Source organism: Primulina eburnea, chromosome 18 (genome assembly GCF_022965805.1).
Source record: "Primulina eburnea isolate SZY01 chromosome 18, ASM2296580v1, whole genome shotgun sequence".
Classification (NCBI taxonomy): domain Eukaryota; kingdom Viridiplantae; phylum Streptophyta; class Magnoliopsida; order Lamiales; family Gesneriaceae; genus Primulina; species Primulina eburnea.
The window spans coordinates 28,542,222-28,564,676 of record NC_133118.1 but is presented as its reverse complement, the minus strand read 5'-3'; the positions used below and the strand labels follow the sequence as shown (position 1 = coordinate 28,564,676).

Here is a 22,455-nt window from a genome sequence, read left to right as displayed (position 1 = left end):
ACACATATACATATGTATATTTTTTATAACGACGGAACTCATACAATTTTATATTTGAGTAGGTCTTTCATAAGATGGTTTCATGGATCTTTATTCGTGAGACAGATCAATCCTATCTATATTTACAATAAAAAGCAATATATTTGACATAAAAAATAATACTTTTTCGTGGACGACCCTCTTATAAAATATCTGTTTCACAAAATTGACCCGTGAGACTGTCTTACAGTAGTTTTTGTGTTTATATTTTTCATGAAAACATGATTTATATTTTCAGTAATGCAATAACCTGTAAACCACGATAATCACGTTAATATTTATGTGAAATAAAAAGAACGTAAAAAAAATAATTTTTTTTGTATAATGAAATTGTAACCCCATACAAATTGCCACGTGTCATATTCCGATTCAGAACTTTTGTATGGGATTCCCACTATTTTCATAGAACGAACCTCAAAGCACTAAAATCTTTATCCGATGCAAAAGAATTTCCCATAATCAGCAAAGAACGGTCATCAGCTCAATCACTACAGTAGAATCACAAACTAACTTTGGAAATAAATCTTTCTTAAACACGATTTCCAGAGTTCAGTGGAATCAGTTTCTTCCCGTCACATTCCTCTGTTTTTTTTTCGTAGTGGGGGGTGACTGGTGAGAATTGGGAAAAACAGTCGAAATTTCAAGAACTTGACAAGAAAATGGATTTGGATTTCTGGGATGTTAAGGGTCAGTCTGCTACGCAAACTTCAGCTGCTACCCGATCTTCGAGAGCTAAAAGTTCTGGTAATTTGGTGAATTATGTGTTCTTTTAAGTTCGATTTCTTGAATTGTTTGGACAGGTTTGAGCTTGTGTTTGTGCTAGTTTTAAGTTATTATTAGCTGGATTCCTCAACTGGTTGATGGTTTGATCTGTTTTCGATTCTTGATTTTGCTGAATCGAAAAATGGTTTCTTTTTCTTTATATTACTGGCTTGTTTCTTGTTCAGAGTTCTTGTGATGTAACGTAGGGATTATACTAATTCTGTTCGATATTTTTAGTTCTATTCTGGTGTCATGTTATCACTAAGTAAGATTGTGTCTCGGGGATCAAAGGGAAACTCCCATCTTTTTCACATTTTGTGGTTTGATGGATTGATTCAATGTAGTTTATGAACTTTATGATTTGATCAATCTTTTCTTTCAAGTTTAACTTGGTTCAAGTTCCCACTGATCTTTATCTTATTCGATTGATGATTAGAAACTCGAGGAATCGTGGAGGATGAAGGGGAGAATGGAGTGAGAGCTTGGTTTCCTTGCCCTTTCTGTTATATGGAAATTGAAGTACCCTTACTCTGTGTCCATCTTCAAGAAGAGCACTGCTTTGACTTGAAAAACGCAGTATATCCTTAAAAACATAACAATGTATTTTGCTTTGTCCCTCTTTGTATGGAAGTAAACAATGTGTGGTTTTACCCTTGCTAGGTTTGTCCCATCTGTGCTGCTAATTTAGGGAAAGATCCGACGGGTCATTTCACCGTGCAGCATGCTTACTCAATCAAGGTATACATATCTATATTCATGTTAAAGTTCAAGATATGAAAACAAAATGATCAAGACATTTATTTTCTTTTCGTTCCGGCAGAGGAGGAAAACGACCGAGAAATCGGGATTCTGGAGTGATATATCCACAAATATAGTCAAGGACTTGAGAGAACTAAGCTCACATTTTGGCACAAGTTCATTATCTGGTTCAAGTGAGCCTCCACACGATCCACTTCTTTCACCATTTCTATGTACCATTCCGCTGCATGTTGACACTAAGGACGCTCACAAAGACATGATATCCCCCTGTGTTGCTGCAGCAGGTGATTCACTAAGGTAAAATTTCCAAATCTCAAAATCTTTGCACACCAGATGATTATTCTCCATTAATTCCGATTTTAAGGAAAAAATGTCATATGCAAATAGAATTCCTCCAACACCCTCAAAGGGAGAGTCAATGCAAAGAAAATAGACATTTGTAGCTGAAAATGGGTATTTTTCTCCCTTTTACAAAAGGGTTGAATGGGAGCCCAATCGGTGCTTGATGAATAGACATTATTAGCACAAAATGGATAATAAATTCAGATTTATGATATATATACTTCGTATGTCTCTCTTTTTGCAGCAGCATCCAATCAGTGCTTGATGAAGTCTACGAACGTAATTACAAAGAAAGAAGGCAGCGTGCTGTGTTCATTCAGGACCTCCTTGTATCCACCATTTTGCAGGGTTCCTTGATTTCTTCCTTGCCCCAGAAGAGTGACTAATGGAATACTGTGAAACTCTATTCCCTATGAATGTTATATAAGATACTATAAAATTCAAGGTGTTGTGGCTACTATCTGTCACATATTTCTCATTACCATAGTGTTGAAAGATCATGAATTCGAGTCTAACTTCACTTCAAAAGCTAAATCAGGAAGATTGTCAAAATCCATATATACAACTCTTAAGAAGTTAACTAAGCCGATGGGGGACATCTAACTCACATCCCTCGTGCTCAAGAATGAACAACTGAAGCGTGGAGTTCAACACATAACTATGGGCTTAAGTTCTGATACCATTTTAAGATCATGGACTTGAGCCTAACTCCATTCCAAAAACTAGTCTAGGTGAGAGGATTGTTAAAGTTCATATATACAACTTCCAAGAATTTAATCCCACCGATGTGAGCATATGATAAATTCTACAATCTTCTGAAGCCACAAATGCCAAGGATCTGCAGAAATCTTCTATAGGAAAACAGACATGTATCCCCCGAGATTTCGTCGAACACAAAACAAAACCATCACGGTTGTTACATGTTGCACAATATACTTCGCATAACAAAAGTAAAATGTTTGTTGCTTCTTTCTCAGACTCAATTTCATGGATTAAACTGCTTGAGCATAAGACAGCCAACATAGTGTGTCACAGCACTGATATTACATGAAATTGCAACTTATCAAACTTTTATGACTAAAAGTTGTAAACTCACATACAACATGAACATTAAATTGAATATCTACAGGTCATCAAACCACATTCATCACATGGACTTCGATTAGGCGAGAAGATCTTTCAGCTTTCACAATTCCTTTGTATAAACTTGAAGGACGGTCGATACCGAAGCTCCAATGTTCATCCAATATCAGTTGAGCAGAAGCCACAGCTGAGGGGCTTCTGTCATCTGATTCGATCATTTCTAGTGTCTGTATGTTTCCAATTTCCAATCAGGATCTCCTCCAAGTGGTAGCACCACGAAATCCAGAGGCACTTAAGCTTTGGAAAACGGGAATCATGGGCTCTACATTGCACCAAATCTAAGTAACAAAATCACAGCACGTAGTTTTAGCTCACAGAATTCTCCTTCATTTGGTTCCCATACTTCACCTAACCTCCCAAGCACGAACACTAAAGTGTTTAGTCTGTAAGAACATTACATTTCTTGCTAGATTAGTCTTTCCAAGATCTCTCATGTATTACTTCGAGTTCAGGTGATCAACTCGTTAACTAAACATGTTTACTGCTGATCTATCAACCTGCTGTTTATTATGCAAGACACACACTATTTGTTCAGTATCAGAGTGAACAGCAGCATACAAGAAAAGAATTTGCAACAGTCAAAACTCAAAACTTGGAAGTAGCTTGATTGACCAGCAGTCTCCCAATATTAATTGCGAGGATCAACCCAATATTTTTACTACTTATTAAAATTCTTGAATACATTCATGTCTGAAATTCCATTCGAATAGTTAAACAACCTCCTCCTTCAACTAAAAAATACAAATAGAAGAAAAAAAGTCAATTTTAAAATCAGTTCAAGTTACAATGATTGTGATATTGGGATATGCTATTCCCTATATGAATGTGATACTGGCAACTTATAATTCCAGGGATTTCTCATATGCCATAATATTAACTCTACATTATTTTGATGCCAGAAATTTCCAAGATTAAATCTTTTGAAGCAAAGGTCGTAAGTTCCTTGGATCGTGTCTGAAATAAAACGAAATGATCCGGAAAATGAGTATTTTTAAAATATCAATAATTGTTTCTCTAGTTTCATAGATGAACAACAATCTACATCTGATTAAAGTACATGAAAGCTGAAAACTGATGCATAACGTAAGAATTAAATTGAACGGCCAGAGGTTATCAACCAAATTTACTATATCTCAGGAAGATCTTCACCCCATTTATTTTTCATACGAACTTGAAGGACATCGTTCCCCATGCTCCTTTGTTCATCCAGTATCAGTTTTGCAGAAGCCATAGCTGGGAGGCTTGCGTCATCCAATTCGATCAACTCAAGTGTTGATATGTTTCCAATTTCAATTGGTATCTCCTTCAACTTGAAGCACCAACCTATCATAAGGCACTTGAGCTTGGGGAAGTGGGAATCATCGGCTCTCCAATGCTGCAAGTCTAACCTATAAAGCTTTAGGAAGTTCAGCTCACGGAATTCTCCTTCATTTGGTTCCCACACTTGACCTTTGTAAGCGCCCTTATGTAGTTTGAGAACTTCAAGATTGGGTAGCGAACCAACCATCGCCAAATCTTCCGAACAAATGTAACAACCTTTCAAAGTTAACTTTTTGAGTGCTGCTGGGAACTTGAAGTTTGGAGGAAAAGCTATCTTGGAGTAAGACTTGATGTGTAATGACTCCAGTTCATTCAAGCACATGATATTACCAAGATGGAATTGGGACAAATCCTCGGATCTCACTTTATAAACGACTATCAGTTTCTTTAGTTTTGGAATTCTTTTGATGATCTCATCTGTAAATCTGAAGTTTTTTATCCCCGAGAGAGTTTGAAGGTTGGCCAGAGTAACAAATTTTTACCTTCAACTCCAGAATTTGGAGGATTTGGTAAACGACAATCGAAATTTCTGATCTGTACATGCCTTAAATGTGGCATCATCCATACTTGTGGGGGTAAATGACAGAAACGATCATCGACAGGCCAGATATCAATGACTAAGGTTTGAAGGCCCCAGATTAAGGATATGCTTGCAGGAACAATCGCTCTAAAACAACAAAGAGAAAAGTACCGTAAATGCACTAGTCTGACTAACTCCTTTGGAAACCCATTTAACGATACTCCGGATTCCATATCTAATACTCTTAGCAGTCCAAAACTACGCTCACTTATGATTATATCAGCATCTTGATGATACATTAATAGAAGTGATCGGGTTGGAAAGGGTGGTCCATTTGAGTTACGAATATACGCTCTGAGTTTTAAAGGAGTCGATGATTGGATACAAACACGACGTTCAATTCTTATGCCTTCAGGATGACTGGGGGTGTGGCTATTGATGACATGAAGGAACTTCTCTTTTTTAACTTGTGTTATGCAAAAATCTCTCAAAAGATCATGAATTCTGTATGTCTTAACTTTGCTACGATGCCCTTGCTTAAGAACCATAATCAGACTTCTATTCGAAAGATCTTCCAAACACTCCTCTGCAATATGTTCCAAGCTCATTCGACTTACTTGGCTTTATAAATCCTTCAGCAATCCATAACTTGATAAGTTTGGATCTTCGGATGACGCAATCTTCTGGGAAGATTGCAAAATATAGAAAACAAGGTTTTAAGTGAGCTGGCAAGTGATTGTAACTCAAGGAGAAGATCGTTGAACATTGACCTCCATCTGCAGCGAGAATTGAGTTTAGAGCAGTGGCAATAGTCTCCCAGTAACCAACGGTCTTGTCCATGGATAGGAGACCACCGATGACAACTATTGAGAGCGGAAGTCCTCTGCAATTTCTTATAATCTCCTGACCGATTCCCTCCAAACGCGGAGAGCAAAATTCTCCTCTGAACGCCTTTTCGCGAAACAGATTCCAACTCTCACTAGAACTAAGAAAACTCATTTCATGAAGACAGCCAGTAGAGGCTGCAAGATCTCCCACATTCTTTAGCCGAGTTGTCAAAACAATTCGACTTCCATTATTATCATCCGGAAGAAACCTCTTGATATCATCCCACACCTTGCTATCCCACACAGTCGTCCATCACAATGAGATACACCCTACCTTTCAAATTTTTGTATAAACGTTCTGCTAATTCTCCACTGCTTACCATTCTCATATCTGGATTGAGCTTGTCCATTGAATCTAGAAGTCCCTAACAAGATCTCATGCATTTGATATTCCTGAGATACTGTTACCCAAGCACGAACATGAAAGTGATAGGACAATAAGTGAGTCATCAAATAGATTTCGCGCAAAAGTAGTTTTTCCAATGCCTCCCATCCCAACTATCGAAATGATTTCACGTCTAGACGATGAACTTGTTAGCCAATCCTTTATTTTCATTGTGTCTTCAACCAATCCAACCACGTGGAGTTTTTTGTCACTAAATGTTAGTCTAGGTCCATTGACAGGCAAATATTTCCTTTGTTGAACATATTTTAGGTCTAACATACGCTTAACCTTCACCATCTCTTGCTGAATGGATTGCATTTCTTTTATGACTCTATCCAAGTCTTTGCAAAAGTTGAGGTACCTAAATCTCCTATTGGTTCGATAATATAAAATGCAAGTGGATCCATAGGATTCAATGATGTCCTCAGCTCTATAAGCTGTATCTCTAATTTCTTTTTCCAAATCATTAACCTCTTTGCTAGTGGACATGGAATGATTCTCCAAAAAATCATGCAGGAAACTAACCTTTTCTTGGAAGGATTCAAGCTGTTGTTTTTCATAACGAATGAAGCGAACAGGACCTCTTGAGTTGTTGAAGAACCTGCATAAGAGATAGAACTGCAGCATAAGCCATCTCTGGTCCTCTCCTCCAAAGTTCACAATCTTGCAACAGATTGCTGTTGAAAGAATAAAAAAAATTCACAATTAGTTAGGATTAAACGCTCAAAACTCAAAAGTAGTGGGAATGGTGGAAAGGATAATCAGTAAAGAAAACAAGAGAAAAGTGGGAATAATGATAATTGAATCCTTTTCTTTTTAAAAGCAGTGTTGTTTTTAGCTGTATGCAGTTGTTCAAGGTAATTTAATAATCATATAAAACTGTTTAAACTTTAGTTATCATAGATTCCCTAAAAATAAAACCCAAAAAATTAAAAAATAATAAAATGAAACTTATTAGAACAATATTGTAAGGCCCATGGTGACTACATTCTTTGGATATGCAATCACATCTCTCGTGATAGACAATAAATACTTATTCACATAACTCTCAATCCCTGACATTGGAGTTCGTGTCTTCCCAAGTCCCGAACCCAAGACCTCAAGGCCAAGTCTCTTTCATCCAATTACTTAGCCTGGAGGTTTTGAGTTCGAGACTTGGGGAGACACGAACTCCAATGTCAGGGATTGAGAGTTCTGTGAATAAGTATTTATTGTTTAGATGATGAGCTCATAAGTCGATTCTTTAGTTTATATTTTGTTTAGATGTAATAATCCAACCTCGTAAATCATACAATTTACATAAGTTTATAATGACTTCAAATGCCTCATTATTGGAAATGCCTTTCATCGAAATGAATTCACGTTTAGATGATGAGCTCATTAGTCTGTATAAATAAACAGACAACTCCTCGATTAATGGGTGTTCCCAATAATGAGACATTTGAAATTCATTATTGTTGGGTGCAATAATTGTCCTTACTTGGTAGAACGATCGAACCGTGGTGCTTGAGCTGCTGTGCAGTTTAAAAGATTCGAGTTGCACCATTATCACTAACTATAGGTTTTAGTAAAACGGCAAGCGCTCAGTCCTACAATTGGTATCAGAGCCAAGGTCACGGGTTCGATTCTCATTGATTGCAATGAATGCAATTATTGGGAGGGAGATTGTTGGGTGCAATAATTGTCCTTGCTTGGTAGAGCGATCGAACCGTGATGCTTGAGCTGCTGTGCGGTTTAAAAGATTTGAGTTGCACTATTACCACTAGCTATAGCTCTTGATAAAACGGCAAGCGTTCGGTCTTACAATTATATTTTGTTTAACTAATGTTTAAATAAATAATGTGTGGATTTAAGATTTCATATGTTATTTTTATTGTTAACAATAAAAATATAATCGAAATACATATATTTCAAACTCATCTCTCCAAATACAACCTTAGTTTCGTTTACGCGCTTCTTCTAATAGTTTGTGGGCAAAAATAACTTAAGATAATGTTAGGCCATTCGAAGTGAGTCAGGTGATTGCATAAAGTGGGCTGAAATCCGTATATGCATAATCCAACATTAAAATGGGCCTAAAATGGATCCATAAAACTCACTATTCATGGGCTTCATTCTAATTCTTTTTCAATGTCTTTGACAACATGGATTAACTAATGGTCCTAATTATATACTTAAAGCCCAATCCACAGAAAGCCTATATAGTATTGGGCCTCATTCTATGTAAAACTAAACAATCAACAGAATCAGCCTAGAACATTCTGATTTTGACTCATATTTAACTAGAACAAAAACTTGTGTGAGACGGTCTCACGGATCGTATTTTGTGAGACGGATCTTTATTTGGATAATCCATGAAAAATTATTACTTTTTATGCTAAGGGTATTAATTTTTATTGTAAATATAGGTAGGATTGACCCGTCTCACAGATTGAGGTCCGTGAGACGGTCTCACATAAGACCTACTCTTTAACTAAACTCATTCTATTTTATTATATTATATTATTATTTTGTAAAAACGATTTAACTGGTCGAACAGTTAGATTAGACGTTTGAATCGAAAAATGTTATATTATACAAAATAATAATATAATATAATAAAAAATATTTTAATTCTAAAAAATTTAAATATGTATATAAATAATAAAAATATATATTTATCGACGTTTAAATATACACAACATACATTATAATTATATCCATATTTTAAAAAATCAAAATAAACTATAATACTACTAATTATTATATATAACACTAAAATAAAATTTGAATATAAGATTTTTTTTAAAAAAAAATAATTAAAAAATTCTATTTTTTTTTTAAAAAAAAGTGGTGAAACGGTTGAACCGATTTTTGACTGATTCATCGGTTCTTGACAGGTCCGATAAGTTCTGACTAGTTTGATCGTAAAACAATTTTTAAACTAGTTTCGGACTGGACTTATTGCAAGTTCTCAGTTGAATTAATCAGTCCAATCCGTTTTTAATAACAATGATAGAAACAACTAAATAAGTTTGGGTACAACTAAAATAAATATTACGTAAAAACTTCTTCTACGTCGAATTTTGTGAACGTTTTAAAATTTTATATCATATACAAGAGCTATTTAACAAAATAATTTCAACTCAGACTTCATTTGAGGTTTATTTCAACATTTCCAAACTTGGATGTGTTTGAAAACAAACTACGAAAACTCGAGAAGTCGATTCGATTAATTTTTGCTTATATTTTCATTAGGATGATTTAGATAATCTTTGTCCTACACAGCAGTGTAGCTACCTAGCTCTATGCATCACTAGTAATTGACATTTTTACGATTTAAAGTTAGCAGTATAGTAGGTTACCACAAAAAAGTCTTGAGAGCAATATAGGGTAATTAACAAAAGTATTAATGAGAACCAAGACTTCATCTACAAAATCCAATTTATTTTTCTTGATGATTGTAATAATATTGCCCAAATTTTGACTAATATTTTACTTATAATCAATATTTGCATGATGAACTTCAATAGGAATAAATAAATATTATATTCTTGTTTTTCTTAAAAAAAAATGTTGAAGGTCTTTGTTTGAGAAGATAGGCAAGATTGTATTTTTGGCTCTGTATGTTATGTCTTCTTGGAATGATGGTGCTTGTTAGAGTATTATTTTTGTCTTCTTTGAAGCTTTACTATATATTCTGACGTGACATCTATGTGGCTCGACAACAATAATCTGACGCGGTGTTGATGTGTGTATTGTTATATGAGTTTTTATTTGTGAGACGAGTCAACCCTATTGATATTTACGATAAAAAATAATACTCTTAGCATAAAAAGTATATTTTTTTATGGATGACCCAAATAAGATATCCGTCTCATAAAATACGACCCATGAGACCGTCTCACATAAGTTTTATCTTGTTATATTTGTTCTTTTCTTTGAAGAATGACTACAATTACAAAAAATTGAAAGATTCACAATTACAATTGAAATTTGATGATATAAAATATCAAAATTGTAATTTTCTTCGAGAAAATAAGAATTTTTTTTTATGATGGATTTATATATACGAGTGAAAAAATAATTATTGGTAACGAAACAGACGCGTCCAAATGAATGACAGATATACTACACAATTTGGCGAACTTCAATTAAAATCATCGACCCGCGATTTCTCATGTAACTTTTGGCTTTATATGACGGCTAACAACAATTCATGTGTCCATTTTTCTTTACACAAAAACTTCAACGAGACCGTCTCACAGATCAATTTTATGAAAAAAAATTTCAATCTCATCTGATATATTAAAAAATATTAATTTTCATTATAAACATAGACCGAGTCATCTTACTTCAGGAATATATAAGAATCCGATTCACATTCGATGTATAATTGTGAAAGAAAACAACATTTCAATCGCTTGTAACCTTTAATGTTACTTATGAGTCGACCCCTTTGAATATTCGAGGGACCAAGTCGTATTTGGACGTACGTATTTGTTTCGTCTATTTATATAAAATGATGACAATATCAATTTTGAAAAAAATAAAAATTAAAAGAGTGAGTCTCGTGTGAGACCGTTTCACGGATCTTAATCTGTGAAACGGATCAATCGTACCGATATTCACAATAAAAAGTAATACTCTTAGTATAAAAAGTTATATTTTTCATGGATGATCCAAATAAAAGATCTGTCTCACAAATATGAATCGTGAGACCGTCTCAAACAAGTTTTTACCAAATAAAAATTTCCTGCTCTTCTTTAACTCATCCTGAAAAATACACCACAATGATTCATTCATGCATATAAAAACTAAAGTCAACTACAAAACCAGAGGCAACCACATCCCTTGAATATACTTTGGGGACATTTCCCCGTAATAAAGAATAAGAACACAATAATTTTCAACCATCTTCTTCTATAAATATATGTAATGTCACCATCAACAAATGAGAAAAATTTGCCAAGTTGGTCATGTTTGACTTTTCGAGGTTTAAAATATACAAGATTTGAATAAAATCGATATTTGTAGCGATATAAAATATTAAATTTTTGACGAAATAGATAGAGTTTTATATTAGAGTACGTCTTTTGTGATATAGTCTCACGAACCTTTATCTGTGATACGAGTCAATCCTACCGATATTCACAATAAAAATATTACTCTTAGCATAAAAAATAATACTTTTTTATGTATGACCAAATAAGAGATTCTTCTCACAAAATATGACCCGTGAGATCATCTTACACAAGTTTTTCTCTGTATTATTAAACACAACAATAATAAAAGCTTATAATAAATGGAAAAGTGGAAAGTGTGGCCTCTATATAAGTCAGTCAAGATTCTAGCAATTGTCTCATCTCCAAAAATCAGATTTTCTTCAGCGGGATCGCATATTCGCATATCTTTTCAACTTCCCATAAATCCTTCTCCCCAATTTTTTGGGATTTCTTCAGTTCCTAATAATCGATGGCGAATCAAGGTTTTCTTTTGGCCTCAGTTCTGTTTTCTTGCTTGGTAGCTGCTTGCTATGGTGTCACCTTCTCTTCTCTCCAGAAGACTCTCCTCGTCACCGCCTCACCGACACAAGGACAAGGTAAATCTCCTCCAAGAATTTCGGCCTGCTGATTCGGTCAACCTGTTCTTATCTGATGATCAATCAATATTATGCACAAAAATTTGTTATATGATCCAAGAGTGTTTATGTATTGTGTGATATTGAACTTGCAGTTCTAAAAGCTGGAAAAGACTCGATCACCGTGACATGGTCACTAAACACCACCGTCCCAGCCGGAGCAGACTCGACCTACAAGACGGTGTCCGTCAAGCTATGCTACGCTCCGGTGAGCCAAAAGGATCGCGGGTGGAGGAAGACTGTCGACGATTTGAAGAAAGATAAGACCTGCCAACATGATATCGTGACCAGGCAATATAGTGCTTCCGGTTCCGACAATACAGTCACATGGATAGTGGAGAGGGATGTGCCGACTGCGACGTATTTCGTCCGCGCATACGCCGAAAACTCCGAGAAGGCGAAGGTTGCATTCGGGCAGACCACGGATTCTAATAAGACCACGAACTTGTTCCAGATTCAGTCGGTAAGCGGGCGCCATGTGTCGCTGGATATATCCGCGGTTTGCTTCTCGGCTTTCTCCATCATCTCGTTGTTCGGGTTCTTCTTCGTGGAGAAGAGAAAGATGAAGGCATCCCAGCAAAAGTGATGCAATCTACGAGAGGATCGTTTCTATGTTCTTCGTGATAATATATATATCTATATATATATATATATATATACACACACACACACACACATCCAGTTCTGTGTTTCTTACGTGTTTGTATTCTGGTTATGCAAAATTCTGTTTATATGTGAGGGATCAAAGGAGGTGTAGAATTCCTTGTATGATTTACGAGGTTGGATTGTTACATGTTCGAGTTAAATAAAAATTTGAATGAAGTATTATTCGTATTCAGGTTATTAATTAATTTTCATGTTCTGTCTGATCTTTATGTTCATTTCTTGAATTTTTTGGAGTGAGGAGGGATGCAATGAATTATTTTTTCAGTTATAGTTATGTATATTTTCATATTTTTGATTTCGACGGTCGAGTTTAGTTTGTTATCTTGGCAGTTTTTGTAATGTTGGCTTTTGTAATTGATATGACGTGGACATGACATTGACGTGATATCGACAGTGAGTAAAATGTAACTTTTTATTTCATTAAGTTCAAGTTCATCCCATCTTTAATTTCTGGATTATCTGGATATTAATAGCACGCCAGTGGAACAAACTCTAGGCATATCTATAGTCATTATATTATATGAATGAAGTTATACTTAGAGAACTTGGTGTAATACATTGAATATGAGATATTAATATAGAGATAGTAAAATAACTTTGATAAATTTTTTTTTTAAAAAAAAACTGTTTGTTCCTCGTGTATTTGAAATAATAGGGTTAGCTTTCAAAAACCCGTTTTAGTGGAGGGACGTGCTATTTGTTTACATCCATTAGTTTGTAAGGGATTTAATGCAGATTTTGATGGGGATCAAATGGCTGTTCATGTACCTTTATCTTTGGAGGCTCAAGCGGAGGCCCGTTTACTTATGTTTTCTCATATGAATCTTTTGTCTCCAGCTATAGGAGATCCCATTTCCGTACCAACTCAAGATATGCTTATCGGACTTTATGTATTAACGAGCGGGAATCGTCGAGGGATTTGTGTAAATACAATCTACTACAAGTTTCACTTGATTTCAAAATTTACATTTTAAAACTATTTTTTTAGTATATTTTAAATGTATATTTAAAATTACATTTTATTAAATAAAAGAATTGATAAAATAGATTGATAGTATTTTTATGAGTTATTTGTACCAAATCTCCATGTGAAATATTGCGTTGCTCGAACACCTGTGTTGTTGGGGCACCATTTTCTCGCGCCGCGGAGGTTTAAAATTTTGTTTAACATTCGAAACTGTCTTTGGGCTTCTTATGTTAATAGAAACATTAATAGGGAATTTAATATTATACCTGCGTGTATGTTACGTTTGGCTCCAAACTATTTCGATTTTTAAGTGGAGATAGCTCTTCTTGTAATTCTCTACGAATGGATATTCGGCTTTGATCGTCTAATTAGATTCACGATTGGAAACCATGTTCCTCGCTTATATTGCACTAGAAATTGCAAGTTATTTGTGGTTGAGATTATGACTCTAGATTTCTAAAATCCAGAGTCGGTGCAGTGGCAGGGGCACAACGATGGAAGCAAACAAATGGCCGAAAATATTCTCCAAAAGTTGGATGATGGCTGAAAGCTTCAAGAAGGGAGGAAAGGATTTTGTGCTTGTATTGTGTGCGAAAAATTCCGTTGTGTATTATGACCCCTTATGATATATTTATAGAGTGCAACTCCTGATCCCACCACGAGTCTCAATCCCACCAGGATTCCTAATTCTTGTCCCACAGGGCTCTATAATTTCATTATATTAAAATTCTTATATTATTAATATATAATGTATTTATCAACTTTGATAATGCATGATATATTAATACCATATATACAAAAATTTTATATCACCATACAAAATTTATATATATATATATATATTATTTATTTATTTATTTATTTACACATGCACTTTTAATACATGCATAGATATATTAATTAAATTAAATAAGCATTATTTAATTTATGAAATTAACTCAATAGTTAATTTAATTCTATACTACTCTAAAACATTTTATGAAAATTTGTACACATTAATAGTCACAACTACTAATACTATAATTTAATCAGTAAATTCTCAATTTACTAAATAAATGATTTCGAACTCATTATAATCTCGATTGATGATCCGATGGCGCCAATGTATCAAATACACAAGTCTTGTTTATATAATAAAAAAAGAAAAATTCGAAGATCAAAATTTTCACTTACCACATTGGGCAGCTGTCAGTTTAGTGAACTCCTTCATCAAAATAGGCAGTTCCACTTTCCTTCCTTAATTAGCAATTAAGCTAACTTCCATTTCTTTCATTTTATGAAATTTAACTTATAAACTCATTTATAAGTATCATGTTTGATCTCCATCAAACAATATTCGCTAAATTTAACTCCTTGAACTTTGATTTCTCAATGGGAACATATAGTCTAGTACTTGTGTGACCTTTAATGGTTTAGAGATACAGCTAGCTGTGGGTTCACATCTCCATGTGATTCACAATAACATTTATTTTTCTTCGATCTTACCCTAATTAATCCTATTTTTTTCATTAACTCTTTGATCAAGAATGTAAGAGTTCATTTCTGATTGCACCCATCAGATCATGGTATATGTCTAGTAGCATCGCCCTATGATCTCATAGGTATCACTGATAGTGTCTGCAAGAACCTTAAGTCATGGTTAGCATACAGTACGGTCCCTTCGACTCATATATCCTGATCGAATCTGTAACCATTGATATATTAAGATTTGCATATGAATTCGATAATGGTGTGATTTATCTTTCAGTAATAATTTCATGATATGTGCAACTGAGGAAACAACTTTCCAAACTGCACGTCTCACTCTGGACAAAGATTCTTTGAACTATTAACTTATCAGACCACATAGGACATATTTATCCGTGGGCAAAAGGTGAATCCCCAGACTAAAATGAATTTTTTCCTACGTATTTCGAAATTAATTACACCCAACCTTGCCACCTGATGACCCTCAATGGAGTTGATAAACGGTTGCATGCTAGTACGTATAGCCCCTACATTGTCTCGGGTGAAAAGACTAATGGTGTACAACCATAACTATGGACTATTCCACTCGATAAGTGAGAACCACTTGGACAGTCTGAGGCAGAGTTGTTAAGTGCATCATCATATGATCACCCATCTATTTGAATGGACATCTCCATGCCCTTGCGAATGAAACATAGCGTTTACATCACATATGCTAGTCTATAACTCAAGCGACCTTTATCCTTATTTTAGGCGGCTGATTCGACTAGGAATTTGTTTAAAATATACGGTATACTTCCTAAAGAGTTTCATGATCTCACGTTGCAAGATAGACCTCATCGTACCTATTGTATCTGAAGGACTTTATTTATGCAGCTTGCATGGGTATACAGATAAAGTTTAATGTCATAATTGGATAAAGCAGTAACATATAAAATAAAACCGATTTACATTAGAGTCAATAAAAGTCCAAGCCACAAGTTGGCTCGCTGGACACCTACTCTAACATGTGCACCAGTTGAAATTCTGACGAGCTGAATTATTTTGATAATATCTCATTGTAATATTGATCAAAATGACCAGCAATCAAATGGTTAAAAAGAAACTCAATTTGTTACAAGTCATATTTCTGACTGACTAAACTAGTTCGAATATTATCTATGCTAATCGGGCGCTACTGATTGCTATATTCGTGTCATTTTGCAGCGTCTGATTAGCATATGTAACGTCAGAACTGGTATAGTCTGCCAGAAATACGACTTATCTAGAATGCTTATTTAATTTTCACAAAAGAGAAGTGCGAATTTTCAATATTTCACATGGGTTTTGACGCAAATAACTCGTACTTTCTCGTTCATTTATCAACTTGCTAGAAGTCAATTCATATTCCATTTATGAAATCTATACATATTAATATATGTTCAAGACACTTCACACACTAATAAAAAAAAGTAAAAATTTATTTTAGTGATTACTCGATATTATAAAATAAAATTTTCTAGATTAAAGACGCAAAGGGTGACAAATTTGGCTTTTCCGTCCTTGTTAGTATCCATCTAGAATTGACTTAATATTTTTTGAACGTGCAGCTAATTAAAAAAAATCATGACGTATATATATGAAAATTTGAATGAACGTAAATCTATGTCGCTGGTAGATTGGAGTTGTAGTTTGATTTCTGAAAAAATTAATTTCGGGTGAATGACAAATTAATGGTAATAATCAAGGACGAAGAAAATCGTGGATGTCGAGTAACAACTCGTCAGATATAAGTTATCATACAAATTGATGAGTAGGTCTCTTGTGAGACGGTCTCACGAATTTTTATTTGTGAGACGGATCAACCCTACCGATATTCACAATAAAAAGTAATACTTCTTAGCATATAAAGTAATACTTTTTCATGGATGACTCAACTAAGAGATCCGTCTCACAAAATACGTCTCAGGACCGTCTCACACAAGTTTTTTCCTAAATTGATATATGTATTTTCAAATTTGAGATTTGGTATCAGATAAGCTATAATTAATCGACAAATATATATTTGTATTTCTAAGAAATAAATTATGGATTCAAAATTCAAAGAGAGATATAAAATTATAAACGATTTCGATATTGATCCATGCAATCTTCAAATTTTGGTTTTACTAAACAAAATTTTAATTTTGACTATTTTGATCTAATTGTTGATGTAACATCTAATAATTCAGCAATGACAAAAACTTGCGTAAGACGGTCTCACGGATCCTATTTGTGAGACGGATCTCTTATTTGGGTCATCCATGAAAAGGTATTACTTTTTATGCTAAGAGTATTACTTCTTATTATGAATATCGACAGGGTTGACCTGTCTCACAGATTAGGATCCGTGAGACGGTCTCACATGAGACCCACTCTTCAGCAATTTCTGATGTTACGTTAACACTCCAATAAAATAAAACTTAAAAACAAACAAAATTCAAACTTATTACATCGAAATTAAACTTTGAAAACTCAGTCGACTAGAATTTAAAATCGAATCTCCAAATATAAACACTTGTACAAAACATGATATTATCTTTACTAAAAAAAAAAAATATTATAAGTCTTTTACTATTTCTCATGCCATCAAACATGATCACGTTATAATTTATTATTTAAAATATAAATTTCCGTACCTCGTGAAATGCGACGATTTATGTAATGACAATGCCAACAATATTTTAATAAATAGAATTATTTATTAACCATTAGTTTTTGAAATTTGAGTCCGATGCATTGTAGTTTGAAGTTATTCCACGCCTTTAATTTCGTTAAATATTATTAAATAATATATGAGTAAACTTCAAGGAAGACGCTGGAAGAAAACATTGTTCAGTAATAAAATAAATGGTAATAATATATCAGGATAATAATGTTTTTTTTAATGCAAAATGTAATTTTAAATGTTTGTTTATTTGTTATTTTCTCGATTTTGTCAAATTTTAATTTTAGTTATATATCTTCAAATTTTTGTCTATTTAGTCTTTTTTTTTTGTTATTCGCAGTGCTGATGTGTGTGATGTCATGTAGGGGTATCAATGAATCGAATCGAGCCGAATACCACCATAATTTTAAGACTTGAAGAAGTATATCCAAGCCCGATTTCGATTCGAAACTTAAAGGTGTAAACAAACTGAATTGATCCAAATACCACCAGAATTTAAGGCTTGAATAAGTATATTTAAGCTCAATTTTGATTGGAAGTTTGGAAATTTTAATATTTTGAGCTCAAGTTTGATTACGAATCAAATATTTTTCGAGTCAGCTTGATTCGTTTACATTCGTAATACCATGTCGATATCACATGAGCGCCACGTTGAAAAAAACTAAGCTGGGAAAAAAGAAAAGAAAAGAAATTATAATGGATCGTGGATCACGTATTTATTATGTGACAAATAGGATAACATGTTTTGAATTTGGGAAAATGAATTATTTATAAGTAAAATTCGTATAAATCAAGTATATACAAGGCTAAGGTAATGTTTGTAGCGGTTAAAAAAAAGTAATTATGAATTTTTTCTTTATAAATTTGTAAAATTTTATAAAAAAAATAATCACTTTTTTTAACATTTATAACCATAGTATACTCCAAAGTCCAAAGCACGATGATTTAAATATGTCAACAAGTTTGGTTTATAGAAATAATACAATATTATTAAGATAAGATGGACACATGTATAACTTTAAGATATTACCATAGATGTATATCAATTGTTTTTAGAGTTGGTCTCATATGAGACCGTTTCATGGATATTAACTGTGAGACGGGTCAACCCTACCCATATTCACAATAAAAAGTAATACTCTTAGCATAAAAAGTAATACTTTTTCATGGATGACACAAATAAGAGATCCGTCTCACAAATATGACCCGTGAGACCGTCTCACACAAGTTTTTGTATTGTCTTTATCCATTCTCATATGTGGGGTCCTCACATGTAAAAATAAATGTCGATGAGTAGGTCTCTTGTGAGACGATCTCACGACTATTTAACTGTGACACGGGTCAATCATACCGATATTCACAATAAAAAGTAATATACTTAATATAAAAAGTAATATTTTTTCATAGATGACCCAAATAAGATATTCGTCTCACAAAATACGACCCGTGAGACCGTCTCACAAAATACGACCCGTGAGACCGTCTCACACAAGTTTTTGCCAATGTCGATTGGTAGATACACATTTGGCGCAATAATACACTGAAACATCGACAATAACTCCTGTTAATTTTAATTACTATAAAACTTGAGGCAAATACAAAATAATGTCAAGTATGAATATTAATAGAAGAATTGGTCCTATAAAATTGGTCAAATAATAATTTTAAAATGATCTTTGTTAAAGTAGTGTGTATCATCCAACATTTGGTACCACGTGTTTTTAATTAAAATTATATATTATTTTTTAACCTTATTTTTTGACTAAGGATAGAGACCTAAATAAATGCCCACATTGGGATTATTATTTTAAAAATATAATCTTCAAAATTTTAAATCATGATGCCTTTTTGCTTATAAATAAATGAATAAAGAAATAATACAACAGTGAAATATATACATTTCCTAATCAGCTTAAACTTGTGCCTTTCTGAAATGCATGCCAAAGGCAACTTCTAGCTTGCATGCTTTAATTTCCAAATTATATCAATGTCTGAAAGTGTTTCTTTAGTGTATTAACCGTGGTTCGCCGTTGCTGGCACGACAAAGTTCCAGGCTAAAACGGTTGTATAACTATAACGTCGTTTTTTTAGAATTTCGGCGATTTCGTGGTTGTCGCGAAACGAAACGACGATTTTGTGGCTATCGGCCGTTATTTTTTTCAAATTTTTTATAATTTTCAATTCAATTTTTTCCAAATTATATAATTATTTCTATTTTTGTTATTAAAATACTCCACAACGATAACCACGACTTTACGCAAAATATCAATGTAACTGGAACAACATCAGCTTCCGAGCTTGTTGTATAAATCTAATGTTTTTTTTTTTGGAATTTCAGCGATTTCATGGTTGTCGCGAAACGACACGGCGATTTCATGGCTGTCGCGACAAAATATCAATGTAACTGGAACAGTAGCCTCCGAGCCGTTCTCCGCGATCGGGACGGAGAATCATGGTATTAACATATAATAAGTACATGGCTAATTAGTTGGCAACACCCTGTCAAAAAAGGGTTGACTTTGTGTAACTATCATGTGAGAATCATATTTCTCCATCCAAATCATCGTTTGAGGACCTATAATTATATTCGAATCACCTTGTTTTCCCTTCTTTTAGGCATTGGTGAACAAAAACGTCGATTTCTCGGCAGATTCAAATTGATGAAATGCTATTGAATCCGTTTCTGCTTCTTATAATCAGTTTGTTCTTAGTGTATTTACTTACAAAATGGATATACAAGCCATGTAGTAAGAAAATACTACCACCATCACCACCAAAGCTACCAATCTTTGGGAATCTTCATCAGTTGAGAGCATTGACTCACCGTTCCTTCCAATCGTTGGGGCGAAAATATGGGCCGGTATTGCTTCTTCACTTCGGTAGCAAGCCGGTATTCATCGTTCAGTCAGCTGATGTGGCAATGGAGATAATGAAAACAAATGATTTGATATTTGCTGATAAGCCCACTTCAAGATCCACAGACAAGCTATTCTTTGGCTCCAAGGATATATCTGTTGCAGCCTTACGGCGAATATTGGAGGAAAATGAAAAGTATGTGTATCCTCCAGCTACTGAATACCAAAAGGGTTCAGTCATTCTGTTCCATAAGGGAGGAGGAAACATCACTTTTGATGGAAAGAATCAAGTCGACTACTTCATCCCATTTGCCGGTAAACTTAAGCGAATTGTTTCTATCGCTCACCAATGATGTGATATGCAGATCGGCTTTCGGAAGGAAGTACACTGATGGGAAATTTGGCAAGAGGTTTCCAATGCTTCTGAAGGAACTTTTACAGTTGTTGGGAGGTGTAAATATTGGAGAATTCATTCCTTATCTTGCTTGGACTGATCGTTTTAGCGGTTTTGATGCTAAAGTCGATAAGGTTGCTAAGGAATTTGATGAATTCTTGGAGATAGTAATACAAGAGCACATGAATACAGGCCAAGATGAAGGCCATGCAGTGTCGAAGGAGGAAAAAAGCAGAGAGAGTTTTGTTGACATTTTGCTCAAGATTTACAAGGATAATGTGACTGGTGTCTACATTGACAGAGACAATATCAAAGGAATTATTTTGGTGAGGACTTCTTTCTTGTAAAAGTCACAACATATACACTCATTTTCATTCAAAATTCAATGGTGTTTCCATATTTTCCCCCTAAACAATGATCAAGGTCTTGGAAACATGGCCATTATCTAATATCCAAACATCAAGATTCATGAAACTCGTTGGCCCGAGTAGAAAAGGAAAATACCGCCCCGGTGATTTGGTGTATCCAGTCACAGTGAAATGCAATCAGTTGTTATGTTACTATAAGTTTTACCTTCCAAAAAAAAGCAGTCTACTTTCTCATATAACCTTATAATACAGGACATATTGGCCGGGGGGACGGATACTGCATCTGCAGCACTAGAATGGGCGATGACCGAACTCCTACGCCACCCTACAGTTCTGAAGAAACTGCAAAAAGAAGTCAGGGAAATCCTCCAAGGCAGAAGGGATATCACAGACAATGACTTGGAGAAAATGCATTATCTGAAAGCCGTGATCAAAGAAACTCTCCGTTACCACGTGCCGGTGCCATTCCTGGCAAGAGTAGCACGAGACAACACTAAAATCAGGGGATATGATATTGCATCAGGGACATTGGTGATAATCAATGCTTGGGCTATAGGTAGAGATCCTGCATCATGGATTGAACCCGAAAAATTCAAGCCGGAGAGATTCTTGAATACTTCAGTAGATTTCAGGGGACAAGATTTTGGATTGATCCCGTTTGGTTCCGGGAGAAGGGGTTGCCCGGGGATTACATTTGCAATGGCAAGTGTTGAATTTGTGTTAGCTAATCTTATGCAAAAGTTCAATTGGGATTTACCTGATGGGAAAAAAGGGGAGGAATTGGATGTCATAGAGCATCCTGGTGTTACTATTCATAGGAAAAATCCTCTTTTTGCCGTAGCAACCGAGTGTTGTTTGACTTGTTTCTAGTGCACAAGTATATGAGCCAAGGTACAAGTGAAACGACTCCAGGTGTAGCATGACATGTTTTATAAAAAAGACTTCAATCGAAATAGACTGATTTTTGTTATTTGATTACTAGACTTGTTTTTTTACGATATACAATTGACGTCGGCGTCATGTGCTCTGGCCATGTGGCGTGACAGTTTGCAATTTTTTTGCCATAGAGGTGTTTATCATATAAGACTCATCCCATAACCCTCATACCTCATCCCCTTCCCGATAAGAATTGAGAATATTTTTTCTTCCGATCTCAAACCTGACTAGTGTTGAGATCGGGATCCCGTCGGATAAAGAAATGATATCCAGATAATCTTTTTTAATCTATTGAATTTGGATAAGATACGTCAATTTTTAAGTTAAGATGAACCGACT

General features: G+C 34.4%; 2 protein-coding genes and 2 pseudogenes across 5 annotated transcripts; 3 read left to right on the top strand and 1 right to left on the bottom strand.

The window, feature by feature from the left end:
* The first annotated feature begins 417 nt into the window (after positions 1-417).
* On the top strand, positions 418-3,865 carry LOC140818994 (protein DEHYDRATION-INDUCED 19 homolog 5-like). 4 transcript variants are annotated; one of them, XM_073178974.1, is made up of 5 exons: positions 418-783; positions 1,238-1,374; positions 1,462-1,539; positions 1,622-1,857; positions 2,147-2,362. In XM_073178974.1, the coding sequence occupies exons 1-5, from the start codon at positions 699-701 to the stop codon at positions 2,286-2,288; spliced, it is 678 nt and encodes a 225-aa protein (XP_073035075.1). In that variant the 5' UTR covers positions 418-698; the 3' UTR covers positions 2,289-2,362. The 4 variants fall into 4 exon arrangements, with proteins under 4 accessions (XP_073035075.1, XP_073035074.1, XP_073035076.1 ...); XM_073178973.1 differs by having other exon boundaries at positions 422-783; positions 1,238-1,377; positions 2,150-2,362; XM_073178975.1 differs by lacking the exon at positions 2,147-2,362 and adding an exon at positions 3,032-3,865 and having other exon boundaries at positions 423-783; positions 1,238-1,377.
* Positions 3,866-4,129: 264 nt separating this feature from the next.
* Positions 4,130-6,994, bottom strand: LOC140818993 (putative late blight resistance protein homolog R1A-10; annotated as a pseudogene).
* Positions 6,995-11,490: 4,496 nt separating this feature from the next.
* Positions 11,491-12,611, top strand: LOC140819472 (high-affinity nitrate transporter 3.1-like). The gene is made up of 2 exons (XM_073179580.1): positions 11,491-11,738; positions 11,873-12,611. The coding sequence occupies exons 1-2, from the start codon at positions 11,612-11,614 to the stop codon at positions 12,361-12,363; spliced, it is 618 nt and encodes a 205-aa protein (XP_073035681.1). The 5' UTR covers positions 11,491-11,611; the 3' UTR covers positions 12,364-12,611.
* A 7,467-nt stretch (positions 12,612-20,078) lies between these two features.
* LOC140819679 (cytochrome P450 71A8-like) lies at positions 20,079-22,142 on the top strand (annotated as a pseudogene).
* Positions 22,143-22,455: the final 313 nt, after the last annotated feature.

Bases quoted from the DNA above. Each gene is read 5' to 3' on its own strand.
- LOC140818994 (XM_073178972.1), top strand. From the start codon at position 699: ATGGATTTGGATTTCTGGGATGTTAAGGGTCAGTCTGCTACGCAAACT. The intron at 784-1,237 runs GTAATTTGGTGA...ATTGATGATTAG, and splicing joins TTCGAGAGCTAAAAGTTCTG to AAACTCGAGGAATCGTGGAG. The intron at 1,378-1,461 runs GTATATCCTTAA...TACCCTTGCTAG, and splicing joins GCTTTGACTTGAAAAACGCA to GTTTGTCCCATCTGTGCTGC.
- LOC140819472 (XM_073179580.1), top strand. From the start codon at position 11,612: ATGGCGAATCAAGGTTTTCTTTTGGCCTCAGTTCTGTTTTCTTGCTTG. The intron at 11,739-11,872 runs GTAAATCTCCTC...TTGAACTTGCAG, and splicing joins CTCACCGACACAAGGACAAG to TTCTAAAAGCTGGAAAAGAC.